We start from the raw sequence: 15,679 nt of genomic DNA on the forward strand, positions 1-15,679 counted from the left end.
TGGAGGTTTGGGCGTTCCTGACTGCATCTTTTGGGTAACTGAGGCTAAGTCCTCAGAAACTGAAGCCAGGTACAAATGGTTTTGCCAGAGGACAGACCAATCAGACTGCTCTATAGTCCAGGGCTATGGCTAATCAGACCAATCAGGCTGCTGTATAGTCCAGGGCTATGGCTAACCCGACCAATCAGGCTGCTCTATTGTACAGTTATGGCTAACATTTCCCCTCAGATGAGGGTTCTCAAGGACTCACAACAGTGGTTGTGATAAATCTGACTCTGTGATGTGTTATTAGGGTGTGTGTGTGTGTGCCCTGCTGACATCCCATTTTACCTCACACACAGGGAGCCTCTCACACCACACACACACACACAGGTAAACAAAGGGTCCTTGAATCTTAGCACCTCATGACTCTGCATTCACGGTCTGATGAGCTACAATATGAGAGTTACATGCACGGTGCTAATGGTTTGACCCACTGTGTCTAACTCAAATGTATAATTTACAAGTACCTATTGAGATACAGCTGTGTGCATGTACAGTATGTGATAGAGAACATGGGTGTGTGTTGTACTAGTCAAAGGGCTTTACCTTTAGGATGTATTACTTTAATTAGCATAATGGCTACTTTAATTAGAGAGCATAAATAGCATGAAAAAGTCATACCCTTGACCTTAAATTCAATTTCTCCGCAAGGAGCAGTTCATTAACTCCCCGTTACCAAGCTATCTAGACTTAGTCTTGGCACCAGTTCATCAGATGTTTGTAATAAAATCCCCCTAACGGAATAAATGTGATAAAACTGCTGCTCCATCTGTTCCAGTACTCTGAAAGGGGACAGCTGCAGTTGCCAGTGCTTAGTACAGTAAGCAAACAGTGGGACGATGATTTTAGAGTTATTCAAAATGGCCGAAGGCACCATCAAGCTGAGTTATCCCGTTCCAGATGTTGCATTGGCCTGACTCCTGGGGGGAAAGCAGCAGCTTCAAAGGAAATGGCTACAGAATTCAGAGGAAAAGCATTGATACTGCACTAGGAACCGAGTGATGTGTGAAACATTTTCTGGCATGTGTCTCTAATTTCAAGGATCGCGAGGCTCAAACTAACAAGAGATCAGTTTTCATGTCAGGTACAGGGGAGTTGTCAGGTACTAAAAGTGTCTTTTTTTATTTTCATATTCACAGCAGAAGTGCACGTGTGGCCTGGGGCTTACTTTCTCAGGTGTTCATGCTCCTTCAGAAACAGCTCCGTTCTTCTGTTGTTCACTCCTGAACCGCTCTTATACGTCCTGAAAGATGGAGAGAGGGAGCGAGAGAAGAGATAAACATTATAGCACTATTTAAACCCACTTGAATAAGCCATTTGATAATAACGGTCAAGATATCATCCATCCATCCCTCTTCCCGACTGCAGTGCTGTGAACAAATGGACCAGTTCAACAAACTGAATAAGGGGGTTGAACCACAGGCCTTTAAGATGGAGGACAGCACTCTGAGCTGACTGACTGACATTATTCTCTCTTTCTCTCCGCGTGCACACACAGTCTCTCCCTTCTCCTGTCCCCCCTCACTACCTCATTGCAGATCTCTCTCTCTCTCTCTCCTATCCTCCTACCACACAAAGCATTTGGTGTACAGAAAATACTGAATACATGATGAAACAGGATGCTGGAAGACAAGGAATGATGGGAGGAAGAGAGGAGGAGAGGACCATCTTTCCTCCGGCCCCCTCTGAAGTTCAGTAGAATTCATTGGGATGGAATGGAAAACATAGGTACACGGGGCGGCTGTAGCTCAGTTGGTAGAGCGGGTCGTTCAGTGATCGTAGGGTCAGTGGTTCGAATCCCAGCTCCGACTGTCCACATATCGAAGTGTCCTTGAGCAAGACACCTAACCCCAAATTGCTCCCAATGAGCAGGTTAGCACCTTGCATGGCTGCTACCGCCATTGGTGTGTGAATGTGTGTGTGAATGGGTGAATGAGAGGCCATTGTAAAGCGTTTTGAGTGCCGCTAAGGTGGAAAAGCGCTATATAAGTGCAGTCCATTTACACAATGTCCACACATTTTATATGTATCACTACAAGTACAGAATTGTTTGGACGTACGAACAAAAACGGCTACAAAATGCTGTGGGGATTCTGGAATATTTAATCACTTCTAGATCTCAATTTCCCCGCCGACCCACCTCTCAGCACTCTCTGCATTATACATGTAATGCATCGATTTCATCCAAATATTGATGTCCCATGTTAATAAGAGAGCAAAGGTCAAACCGTGTGGTCTATTTTAACGCCATCAAGGGCTGAGGTAATACTGCACAGAGTTAATAATGAGGTAATACTGCACAGAGTTAATAATGAGGAAATACTGAGGTAATCATGCACAGTTAATAATGAGGTAATACTGAGGTAATACTGCAGAGTTAATAATGAGGTAATACTGAGGTAATACTGCAGAGTTAATAATGAGGTAATACTGAGGTAATACTGCACAGAGTTAATAATGAGGTAATACTGAACTAATACTGAGCTAATACTGCACAGTGGCTCTTAGAGCAGGCAGCCTCCCCTGTCGCACTAGTTCCGGTGGGGGTCTATAGCTTTCCCAGCGGGCAGGTCTTAGACAGACAGATACCCAGTGTCGAAAGATCTGGATCTTCCCTAAAGGTATTGAGGTCTCCTGGTGCAAACTCACTGAGGTGAAAAACACACTAAGTACATGTACACAAGAGTTCTCTCTCTCTCTCTCTCTCTCTCTCTCTCTCTCTCGCGCACGCACGCACACACACACGCTCCACTGGCATCAACCGAGACTCTTTAAGAAATGTTTATAATTGTTAACGCCGGTCGCGTTGGGTTATTGGGTAAGGTTGTCCAGTCTCTGCTGAGGGTCTCTGGCAATGACAGTCAGTTTAATCATTCCAACAAGGCTTTTTAAAAGGGCAGGGCTGTAAATAATTTGTGCTGCTGACATTTAGAATCTCAGTGGCGGCTCTGCGCTGTGCTTCGGCTCTGCGCTGTGCTTCGTGCCGCTCCTTGCTGGACTCTGTGCTGGACTTCACTACTGTGGAGAATGGGACACTGGCATGGAAGGAACAAACTGGAAGTGGAGGGAGGGTGGTGTGTGTGTGTGTGTCTGTGGTGGAGGGTGGGGGGCATTACTGATACACTGATTAGTCAAGTGGTCCTTCGAATGATATAAAGTAAGTAAGCCTTTTGAGAACCAATGTTTCTCGGGCCTAGTGGCCCATAGGGCAGGAGCCTATCTCTTGTTTCTTTAGCGTGAGTCAGCTTTGATGTACAAGTACACCCCCTGGACATGATGCTAGTATGTCGCAGGGACTCACCCCCAATCCAACCCTTGATGCTGAGTGCCAAGCAGGGAGGCATTGGGTATCATTTTTATAGTCTTTGGTATGACTCGGCCGGGGATCCAACTCACAACCTCCCAGTCTCAGGGCGGAAACTCTAACCGCAAGGCCACTGAACTTCAAATGATATAGGGGTCTAATAAAGATCGTAAGACCAGTGTGTGTGTGTGTGTGTGTGTGTGTGCGCGCCCGGTAGTGATGAGGGCCCCAGTGCAGTCTGCAGCCAGCAAAGGAGAGGGTTCTACTGCCACCTGCTGGCTGAGAGGGGAACAGTTCCTGTGGCCGTGTGTACAGAGCCACCTCCATCACTGCACCATGTGCATCAGCGAGCCAGCAGGCAGCATGCTCGTGTGACAATGGTACACGGTTACAGGACTTAACTCCACACCCAAACATGTCAGGAGTCAGCTATATCGTCACGACTCAAATGGTTATCCATGTCCTCCTCCTCCACTGGGGAGAGGAGCTAGTCTGCCGTGGTTCCAGCGCTTATCCACAGGCTGCAGGGGGTAATCGCCCAAACTGTGACATCACAAGACCTCATGTTAACTCACAACCACCTTGTTAGTTATCATTAGCAAGCTCGCACACAGGTCAACGACATTGCAGGCAATTTGTATGCATTAGATTCACTAAGGTTGCGGCTATTAGGAGTGCTGACATCATCCTCTTGCCTTGTGAATGAAATTAGGCGTTGTCTTGGGAGCATGGCTGGTAGGGTTAATACGCTGCTAATATGCCATGCTAAGGCCTAAAGGGTTTACAGGTACAGGGAGAAATATCGATGACAACCAAATGACAAGTTCATCTTGTTCACTGATAAATGTTTGTATTGATACCCAATAGCAATATATTAATAGGACTATACCACTCCCGAAAAGATAACTGACTGACTGTAATGTAGTCTTAAGAAAATACGAAATAATCTTCAAGCTCCAAAAAGCTTTCATGTGGCACAATATAAGTAATGAAGCATTGCTAGTGCATGTTGTATATGCATGTTGTAAATGTTGTACACCATCATTAGGTGTTTACATGGACATTGATTTAGAGCACATATACATTGAGTCAGAGTGGCATCAAGCAAGCATCAATGACGATGGCGATGGTTGTAACTTTGTAGTGTCTGTCCATAGGCGGTGATGGCTGTTACTGTACTGTACTGTCAATGTCTATGTAATGTCCACCTACGATGTCTATGTAAAATGTTGTCAATGCAGTCCTGTGAAAATGAATTTCCCCTTGAGGGACAATAAAGTCTAATCTAAGCATAATGGCATAACAGCGTTCCCTGCCCTGTATACCCAGCCCTTTCGTTTCCTGGACCTATGGCCAGCTCCATCTGTACGACTGTGTCTGCAGTAATAGCTGCCTAACAAGACTTCAGCCTGCTGCTCACAGGCCTGTTACCCAACAGGAATTCTGCAGTACTGTCCATTCACAGGAACAAACTGCTCTCTAGATGCTAACTCAATTATGCTAAACCCAGCTTCGGCTCAGCGTGCACAATTATTAGTACACAGTTAATGGTAGATGCCAGCTTAAGCCCATTCTAGCTTAACAGTGGTCTGCAGGCATTATTATGCATGGCTATCAGAGCACGCAACTTAGCATTAGCATGGTATAAGGAGTGTGGTGCATTTTTGGTGGTGCCGCATTAGCATGCTAATAACCATCCAACCTGAGCTGGAGAAATGAAGAGCTGGATATGAATAGGTTAGAAAGATGAATGAGGCATAGAAAGAGAAGGCACAAAAGGAGGAGAGAAAGAGAAATTCCAGTCTCATACAATCTGTGAATGTGTAATCACTCAGCAGTGGGCAAGTCCAGCCTTCACTGCTTTAAATCCCTAAACGGCATAGAATACATAATCATACACTGCTTACTTAAATATTTAAAACAAGGATTAGATTTGGAGCCAGTGTAAAAATGCCTTGGAGGACTTCTGTTCTGGGGACCCAGACTGACCAGCAGGGTTGCCTCTCACATCCCCAATCACATTGTGTAGACACTACCCCTCCTCCTACGGCAAAACCATTATAAATCCAATCCACCACTGTGAAAAGTTCATTGGAGGGCCCAATGATATAGGGTGACATGGTGACTGCATACCGATATATACTGGCGATGAGAGAGAAGCAGACTCTCTGCACACAGGAGTGGGACTGGGAGAGAGAGATCAATAACGGAGCCTGCAGTGGTCTCCTGATGCTCACTGTGTCTCCAGATCAATAAGCCATTAAAACCAGTCATGGTCTAGAGCCCTGCCCTCATTTCAATATTCCTCATTCACTACCGAGCCAATGATACGTTGAGGTCCATTCGTTCTCCATGCAAGGCAAACATGGGTTGTGAATCCTGTTGATTTCCCGTTAACGTCATTCTGAGGGATGATGTCAAGACAGGTTCAACATTCAATCATCAGCCTAGAGAACAGAGCGGTCAGGGATAATATGAATTGTATAACAGGTTTCTTTCCACAATATATAGAATTGCGCAGTAGGCTAAGTGAAGCAATATCAAACTGGAATGGCACTCGAGAGCGCAGACCTCGAGTGACATTAAGGAACAGATAGGCTACTTAGAGACGAAAAATTAAGCATACAGATGAATAACCATATATGTGCCATTTACATTACAGGTGTGTCACTGTTTTGTAATTTCATGTGTCTTATGACTTTTACATCAAAATAGGGTTAAATGCATAGCGCTACATTTATGTTGTGTACTTGCAAGTGATGTATATTATTCACAGAAAATATTATTAGGATGGTCTGTACATCTGGTAATGATCAAGCTCTCTGCAAAAAATCCAAACGCACATATGGTTATTCGGCTATAGGCCTCAAATGTAAACTAGAAAAAAGGTGTAGCGGCTAAATGCCTCCGCCCAACAATGCAAGTTGCAGTTAACCTAACTAACCCTAACCCTGACTAACTGCTAACCCTAACGCTAGCTAGCTAATGCTAATGCTAGCTAGCTAAAGGTAGCACTAGTGTTAGAATTAGCGTTAGCTAGCTAGCATTAGCATTATCATTAGGATTAGCGTTAGCCTTTTGTGATGTCATGGTGACCTTGACCTTTGACATTTGAATACCAAAATCGAATCCAATTAATCTAATTAAGTCCAACTGGATATTTGGCCAAATATGTACAAATTCTGTCAAGCCGTTCTTGAGATATCGTGTTCAGCAGGCCAAAAACCTTTTATGAGGTCAGTGACCCTTGACCTTTGACCCCCACAATGTAATCAGTTAATCCTTGAGTCCAACTGGACATTTTACCCAAATATGAACAAATTCTGTTAAGCCTTTGCGATATTGTGTTGATCAGGCCAAAAACACATTTTGTGAGGTCACAGTGACCTTGAACTTTGACCCCCACGATCTAAGCACAACAACAAAAACAACAAAATATGTTACCATAGCTATGCAGATGACACACAAATTTATATCACTATATCACCAGGAGACTATAATCCCATACAAGTGCTGAGTAAGTGCATTCAACAAATCAATGACTGGATGTGCCAGAACTTTCTCCAACTAAACAAAAATAAAACTGAAGTAATTGTCTTTGGAGCCAAAGAAGAACGATTAAAAGTCAGTGCTCAACTTCAATGAGTAATGCTAAAAACCACAAACGAAGCCAGAAATCTTGGTGTAGTCATGGACTCAGACCTGAACTTCAACAGCCACATTAAGTCAATAACAAAGTCAGCCTACTATCAACTGAAGAATATATCAAGGATCAAAGGATTTATGTCCCAGAAGGATTTGGAAAAACTTGTCCATGCGTTTATCTTCAGTAGACTCGACTACTATAACGGCATGTATACAGGTCTCTCTAAAAAATCAATCAGACAGCTGCAGCTGATTCAGAACGCTGCTGCTCGAGTCCTCACTAAGACTAAGAAAGTAGAGCATATCACACCAGTTCTAAGGTCTTTACACTGGCTTCCTGTCTATCAAAGAATTGACTTTAAAATACTGCTGTTGGTTTATAAAGCACTGAATGGTCTAGGGCCAAAATATATTTCTGATCTGCTCATATGGTATGAACCATCCAGACCCCTCAGGTCGTCTGGCACAGGTCTGCTTTCTGTCCCCAGAGTTAAACAAAACATGGAGAAGCAGCGTTCAGTTTTTATGCCCCACATATCTGGAACAAACTTCCAGAAAACTGCAGGTCTGCTGCAACTCTTGGTTCTTTTAAAACAAGCCTGAAGACTTTTCTTTTTGCCACTGCTTTCTAAGAGGAGTTATGTTTATCTGTATACTGCACTGTAACTTTTATTCCTGTATTCTATTTGTCCTGCTTTTTGTTTTAAATGTCTATAATGACTTGCTTTTTCTTTTAATGCTTTTAATTTGTCCTGCCTTTTGTTTTAAATGTCTATAATGTCTTGCTTTTTGTTTTAATGCTTTTAATGTCTCATGTATTAAAATATACTGGTGGTGCAGTTAATGAGAGGCTGGGTTTGATATAGCTGGGGATGGCCGAATGGGTGCTCTTCAGCTCTGCTCTCTGAAATATCTCACTTACCAAGCTAAATATGACAGAATGGACAGCACTGATCTAGCTAGCTATGAGCTAGCTAGATATGACAGGACAGACAGCAGTAACCTAGATAGCAACGAGCATAACTATCTATAGGGTCTATATTTTTGTTCAGAGAAATCAACATATCACCAGACCACATTGGATTTCGCATCGATCCAGTTGAATGGTTTGATGCTAGTTTCAATGGACACAACCGAACCTACATGAAACTCTCACACACACACACACACACACACACACACACACACACACACACACACAGGTGCGCACACACACTTGAATAGATTTTCAGTGGGCAAAAATTTGATTTTCACATTAAAGTCCAGGTTAACCCAGTTCAAATTTTAGTTATGAGCTTCACACACCACAGGAAAACATGTCATTAACCACCCAGCCAAATCTGAGTGATTAAAAATGTTGCTAAGTATATAAAATAAGGCTTCAAAATCGGTTAAAAATCAGCAGCATTCTCTGGTCTGAGACTGTGGGGGCGTGTCTGCTGAAGGCACCGAAGCCACACCCAATTGCGTGGGGAGGGGGTGTGGAGGGAAGAACCTTTCAAATAGTACCGTTCTCTGGTCTGCATATTGTCACACTGGCACGCCGTCTCTTTTGTGGTAGGAAGGCACAGCTTTGTGAAAACAGAGAGGAGTTGAAATTACACTTGTCTAATGAGTCAAACGCACAGATGCTTCCTCCTAGCCTACCTTCTGACAAACAACACAGGTAAAACTGTAGCTACTCTATACCAACGCGCCAGTGTTACTGCCCTTAGATGCAAAATACAAAAACAGGCAACGAGGAATGTATGAGTCTGTCCCTATTTTCTCCCTGCCACCTCCGGACCCATTTCTATCCCTCCCAGGCGATCCTGTGGTCCCTTGGGATCAATGGAAAAAGTTGTTTAAAATGTACCTTTTAGTCACTGGCTTGAACAGCGCTGATAGCGCGAAGAAGCGTACACTACCGGAGTTGATAATCGGGACAGACTCATCCACTCTCGTTGGCAATGTTATGTGTGAGAATAACGAGCACTCGGCTTCAACTTTCCCGCAACATATCCAACAGAACTGGAATGTTCAGCCAGTAGCCGCCGAGCACCGCTTCACTGGGAGAGGGTGCGTCTTTCTCCAGCTGCAGCTGGTCTACCTAACCATCCCCCTCGCTCCCGCCTCCCGGTCTCCCGCTGGAGAAATATATTGTAACCATTACCGGTGAACCCATACGCACATCAGGTGGCACAAATATGGCAGGCAGTTTCTGTATAGTTAACGCTTATAGTCATAATATATCATCCGTAACGTTATTTGGTGGGTGGTCGCCTGGTCGGTGCTGCTAGCTATGTTAGCTAGACTAAGGTTATATACACACTCCCATCTGCAACAAACTACATAGCTAATGTTAGCTATATTTCCTCCTAAGGTTACATATAATTCATCATAGCTGACATTACCACATAAATGTCAAGACACATATTTTGTAGATTAACGTGGCAGTGTATTTTCCTATTGCTTACGTTACCTAGCTAACGTTATAACGTTAATTAGCTATACAAGGCAGCGGTGTCGGCACCAAAGGTTGATGCGACAGGAGGAGAATGGAGGCTGGGGAGGGAGATGGTTGGCTCCGCCGAATTTACCAGGACCAGTCGTGAGTCCGTGAAACCCAAAAGCCTCATATTATAATTGCAGAAGCTTTCGGGAGTGAAATGTTTGCTGCAGAGGCGGGCGCTAGCGGTGACAGACTCCTCTGTAACACCATGGCTCTTCAAAAATGCTAACCATTTGCTTCTCATTTCAGCTTTACTCGGGAGTTGAAAGAAGCAGACCTTATCATCCCATTCCTGCTGGCATCCAGGAAGGATGCATTTTCGTTTAGATTTATGCATAGGCATTGCTAACTAAGAAAAACTGGCTAATTCTAGACTGCTGGTTAAAACTAGCTAATTTTAGACTCAAGATTGAGCAGGAGAACCGAAGATTCAAATCCGTTCTAGCTTTATATAGTGTTAGGGCGGGGATATGCTAAGAACACCGCTCTACGTCATCAAGTACCGTTTTAAACCCTCCCAGAAAATCCAGAAATCAAAACTGGTCAAAAACACAAAACTGGTCTAACTTCACAATTCAGTACTACACATGGTTCATCCCATTTTTACATGTTATCAGCAATGTATCACTAACACATAGAATGTGTTTTCAAGCAAATCTCTGATTTTGGTTAACTGGGACTTTAAAGACCGCGGGTGTCAGAGAGGATATGTTCGAAGGCAAATTTATTCAAACACTGCTCCCCAAAAACTGATGTAAATACAGTGCAAATAATAAAGTGAAAGAAATAATAGCCTGCTGTGCAAAATATAGCCTAAACAAATTTTACATTTGTGAAAGTATTATTGCTATTAGTTGAAATAAACGTTGGATACAGTATACAGGCCCAATATGGCACAAAATCATTTTAATTAACAACAGCTAGATAAGATTGATAGTAAGGCCTATTTGCAATTGTGCATATTATGAAACAAACGGTGCCCTGTGATAAGGGATCAAGCTTCTCAAACCATAGCCTACATTTGAGTTCAGAGAAATCAACATATAAACACCAGACCACGTTGGATATGATTTCTCATTGATCCAGTTGAATGGTTTTATGCCAGTTTCATTGGACACAAGTGAACCTACATGAAACTTTCACACTAGACATGTGAGACAATATGGACAGTGGACACTATGGTGCACATTGCTTAGGGTTTCTACAAGCCATTTAGTGGAAAAAACAACGGACGACCAACGCCAGGGAATAAGAATTTATGTGAGAATGCTAGTTAGCGGAACTGGGGGGTGGCTGTTAGCGATGAATCCTCCCCTACAGACAATGAGGCCGGGTTGATATGATCACTCTGGTAGCCGGCGGACACCCCAGAGAACTGGTACCTTACACTTTGTGACACTCATCCCATAACCGTACTCTTGGATGGATGGATGGATGGATAAGTAAATACTCACTCAATGTCTTTCCGGACAGATCCCAGCAAGTCTTCCCTCTCCCGGATGGCCAGGAAGTTGCCTTTTGTTTTGTGGAATTCGTGAGTGTAGTCCTGGGAGGAAAAAAAAGGGAGGAGTGAGTGAATCAACTTATCAAGATAAGTTAGACTTCACACGCATTGAGGAAGGATAGGATAGGAGGAAGGATACTTTATGACCAATCCAGTCCAATAATGAGGATATGGAGCTCCCTGTGCCATACAGTCATGTCAATGGGAGACTGGTGTGAACTTAGGTCTAAAAGTTATTTGTCCTGTAAGAACTTGGTCCTGACAAAGATGATACTGAACAGATCAGTAGAGACAGAGAAAGAGAGGCAGACCTGTAGGATATCTCGGTGTCTCTGGAGTGTGTGCATGAGGGCAGCGTTGAGGGATGACACTCCTGGGGTGCTGCTGTACTCCGCCATCTTGTCGTTTACCCCCGTAAGCTGAGAGAGAGAGAGAGAGAGAGAGAGAGAGAGAGAAAAACAGAGAGAGAGAAAAAAAGAGAGAGAGGTAAGAGACCTACAACAGTGTTTCCTTCCTGTGGATTATTTTGTAGCTGTGGCCAGGTCCTGGTGGGGGGTTGGAATCTATTCAAAGGTTATTCAAAGGTCAGTTCTGGTGACTATTTAAAGGGCTCGTCTCCTCCTCTCACCTGTCCTCCTCTCTCTCTCTCTTTATATTCTCTTGCCTCTTCCATCTCATGCGCTCCTACACTCTGTCCCTAATCCACAGCTGTCCTCTCCTCCCATCTCAATCACTATTGTACCTCTGTCCATTTTCAATCATGAAAAAAAACATTGCTAAAAATCATGTTTTATAACGATTTCTATCATTCTTTAAAGGTATAATATGTTATATGTGGATTAAAATAAATAAAAAAAATCTAAAATAATACATCCATAGGGCTTTGCGAAGGCTGCAGAGTAAAAGTATTGCTTTTTCACAAAAAATGATATTTTGTCTGAAATTATTACATTATGAAATTTTGACGGCCCGATGATGACATGATGATATCATACCAGCCAATAGTATTACAGTGTTGGTACTTTGCGCTGGGTTGCCAGGTACTATTCTAGCTTCACCACTGTTAGATTAGCAGTAGCCAGCTAACGTTTTACTTCCATGAATTAGCAGCATTATAGATGTTGGTTAGCATTAAGTGTGTGTGCAACTATAAAACGTCATCTTTTCCGTCCACTTCCTCTCACTCTTTTCAGCTAAACATTTGGTAAAATGGCCGAGTTTCGTCATCCTGCTTCTCCGCCTGAGCCCCGGCGAACCATGTGATGCGAATCTCAAAAGCTCAGTGACCGAAGAAGGAGCAAAAGTCGGATAAATATTGGGCCAGCCTTTGCTCATTGGACAGTTTATGAAGTTTCATGGGATAAAGTCGCATGGTGACATGGCTACTTTTCTACTAGACCGGTAAGCTAGCTAACTAGCTATCGTTATCTTTCTTGGAATCTGCATAGCCAGACCTAACGTTATTTCCACATTACAGCATCTAACGTAACTTATTACATGGCACTCTGAAATGCTTGATTGTGATTACTGATTAGTGTAACATTATGTTCCTCTCGAAGTGAAGATCTTATCACAGTATGATTAAAATAGTGCATTCTCTGGCATTTTGGCAACCAATATGTTGTGTTGTTGCACTTCTTATCTTTAGACACTAGATGGGGGAAATAATCCACATATATATTATACCTTTAATTTTATTTTTAACTTATTTTATTGTGTTTTATCTCCCATCTTATTTTCCATGTTATGTGTGCTATACAAATACAGTTTATCATTACCATATTCTTATTCTTATTACTATTATTATCATCATCATCATCATCATGTAGGCTTTTCTATTTGTAAGCAGGCTGCCAGTGTAGCTAGCCATTATTTCACACCCTAGCTACTGTGTGTAAGACAACAATAATTGATTCAGCTTTAATACTTAACATGAATTGTTGGTTATGATAAATATTTGCATGTTCTCCCCATATTCGTAAGGGTTTCCTACCAAGGAACCCAATACAAAAAACTTGCAGAAGAACAGATGCTCTTCTGTCCTGTCCCTGACCAAGACTTGGACTGAGCACTTGGACTTGGTTCCCAGGCGCCTCTCACAAGGCTGCCCACTGCTCCTGGCTGCCCCTGGAGGACAGCTTGGACGGGAAAATGCAGAAGACAAATTCTACCAGCGACCTCCGAAGTTGCATGGGTGTGTGTTTTGTGCTGTGTCACTGCTCACCTGTGTTTACTGTGTGTCACCGCGTGGTTATTAATAAAGACCCCTCGGGTCCTGTAATTATTATTTGATCCAGCTTGATTAGCCTAGCGAGCCACATGTCGTGACGTTATGTCATAGTAGGCAGGTATATGTTATCTTGCTCTAGTCTGACTGCCCAGTTTGTCAGGTGTTGGCTTTTCTCTTCCAAGGTAAATAGTTCAACAAACTCATCTAGAAAATTGATAACAGAAATGTGTATCAGTCTCTCTCAAAGAACAGCAGTACTGAGAAACTTGGGAGCGCCATGAACATATTTTTTCTTAAGGGCCTGCGGTGGTGTAGCAGTCAGACTTCGGTGCAGCTGACTACCGGGGACTGGGTTCGCCCCCTGGCTCCACCGCTCTACAGCAACCCCGTCTGATGTCGGAGTCTGGGTCACGGGCTTGAGAGAGTCAGGTAGCTGGCTCTCCCATCTGGATCGCCAACCACAGGGTTGTGCAACAAATGGACAATAGGTCAAAAAAACGTATCCCCCCCCTTGTTTACTTGTTACCTTTGCTGTGGTGGCAATGATTTAGTCATGGTGGGCTATACCTGTACACTCATAAAGGCTATCCTGCTATATGCCCATGGTGTGAGTGGAGAATCTTACTTTGGCCAGCAGCTGTTCAATCTCCACAGACATGGTGTCAAACATCCTGTCCTGGGTGGAGTTGTTGAGGAGGGGTGTCGTATCTGAGCTGTTAGAGAACAGGGACACAGAAAGAGAGAGAGAGAGAGACAAAGAGAGAGACAGAGAGAGAGACAGAGAGAGAAAGAGAGAGAGACAGAGAGAGAGAGAGAGAGAGTGAGAGTGAGAGAGAGAGAATGTAAATAAAGCCATCATCCTCAAGAGTTCTCATGCTCATGTTCAATCCAGGAAAACATGGAGGATAGAATCTCTCCAGGAGTAGGTTTGGGCATTGGTTACCTTTAACTCACTAACTAGCGAGCACAAGTACAGTGAAGGACTGAAAGGGCTTGGTGACTAAATGGGCCATAGGCTTACCTCTCTCCTCTGCGGCCATCTCTGGAAGTACTGTAGCTGGTACACAGTTTACTGAAAGAGACCAGCTTCAGGTCCAGCTCATTCTCCAGCTGCCTGGCTTGCTTCCGCAGATCTGGGATGTAAATCAATATACACAAACACACACACACACACACACACACACACACACACACACAGTAAATGAACTACACTTATATAGCTCTTTTATCCAAGGCGCTTTACAATCACCCTTTCCCCCATTCGAACACACACATTCACACACCAATGGCGGCAGCTGCCATATAATGTGCCAACCTGCTCATTGGGAGCAATTGAGGTTCTTGGACATTTCGACATGTGGACAGGAGGAGCCGGGATTCGAACCACTGACCCTACGATCATTGGACGACCCGCTCTAGCTCCTGAGCCACAAACACATTAGGCTATTGCAACCTGTGTAGTTGCTCATCACACATGCTAGTACTCGTCACTTTATACTCACTTCAACAAGCAAGTGTGGCCAACTGGCTATCGAGGTTATATACAGTACAATGTCATTTAATAGTTAGCTAACGTAAGTTCAAGCTGGCTAGACTTCCTTTGTAGCTAGTGTTGTAGGTAGGTAGCTGTATTTCTTGCTCTGTAGCTAGTGTGGCAAGTAGCAAGCAATCTAGTGGACAACAAACATGATCTTATATTAACGTTAGCTAGCAGCCAGCAGCATTCCTTGAAACTCAGCAGTAGCTAAGCTAACGCGTACAAGGCCAGATAAATATTAGAGATATGTGGTTATCAACGCCATCGTGGGCTTAATTCGTTCAGATGTTACATTTATTGCAAATCAATTGTGAAGAGAACGGCTATAGTCGCAGCTAGTTGGCCAGCTAGCAAACCTGGTCGGGTTGTTTGGAATGGCTCGCTAGCTCAGCGACCTGGACGGGCTAGTAGTAGCCTAGCCTAGCCTAGCTAACTGAGCTAGCATCCCTACACGACACAAGCCCTTTCGCTTCGGAAATGACAATAGTTGGCCGGGAACCTAGCGAGCTAACACAGTACTAAAACTCGCTGACAGGAGATCCAATGTCAGTCATTGCGCCTTAGTTGTGCCAGTGTGCCACCTCACCTTCCCAGTAGTTGCTGCTTCCTCCTGCCATCTTTGTTGTCCAACGTCACTCTCAGCTGACGCCTGCCCACCTTCTGCAACCACCTACTGGTCCTTTGCGAGCACCCATGGCTCAACAGCGTCTCCCTATGGCATCAATCGGCACAAACTAAGGGAATGTTGTAGCCTAAATTCAGACTGGTACAAAATAATGTTGAGACAGGTACAACCATCACAGGACTTACCAGCCCCACCCCGCAACATCAGCAGTAGAGCACCTGCACCTGCACCCCCCCCCCTTCCCACCCTATACTTTACTCTGATTGTGCCTTTCAATGACTTTGCACATGTACAGTACAAT

The 15,679-nt window shown here is 43.8% G+C and overlaps 1 protein-coding gene across 1 annotated transcript in view; it reads right to left on the bottom strand.

Moving 5' to 3' along the window:
* Window positions 1-15,438, bottom strand: part of gosr1 (golgi SNAP receptor complex member 1) — a 40,034-nt gene extending 24,596 nt beyond the window's left edge. Inside the window, exons 1-6 of the mRNA XM_084439645.1 lie at window positions 15,340-15,438; window positions 14,238-14,349; window positions 13,842-13,929; window positions 11,298-11,405; window positions 10,937-11,028; window positions 1,211-1,285 (exon numbers count right to left, since the gene is read on the bottom strand). Of these exons, the coding sequence (XP_084295771.1) occupies window positions 1,211-1,285; window positions 10,937-11,028; window positions 11,298-11,405; window positions 13,842-13,929; window positions 14,238-14,349; window positions 15,340-15,370 (506 nt within the window). The 5' untranslated portion in view covers window positions 15,371-15,438. The remainder of the gene's footprint in view (window positions 1-1,210; window positions 1,286-10,936; window positions 11,029-11,297; window positions 11,406-13,841; window positions 13,930-14,237; window positions 14,350-15,339) is intronic.
* Window positions 15,439-15,679: the final 241 nt, after the last annotated feature.

Source organism: Borostomias antarcticus (assembly GCF_949987555.1).
Source record: "Borostomias antarcticus genome assembly, chromosome: 1".
Lineage (NCBI taxonomy): Eukaryota > Metazoa > Chordata > Actinopteri > Stomiiformes > Stomiidae > Borostomias > Borostomias antarcticus.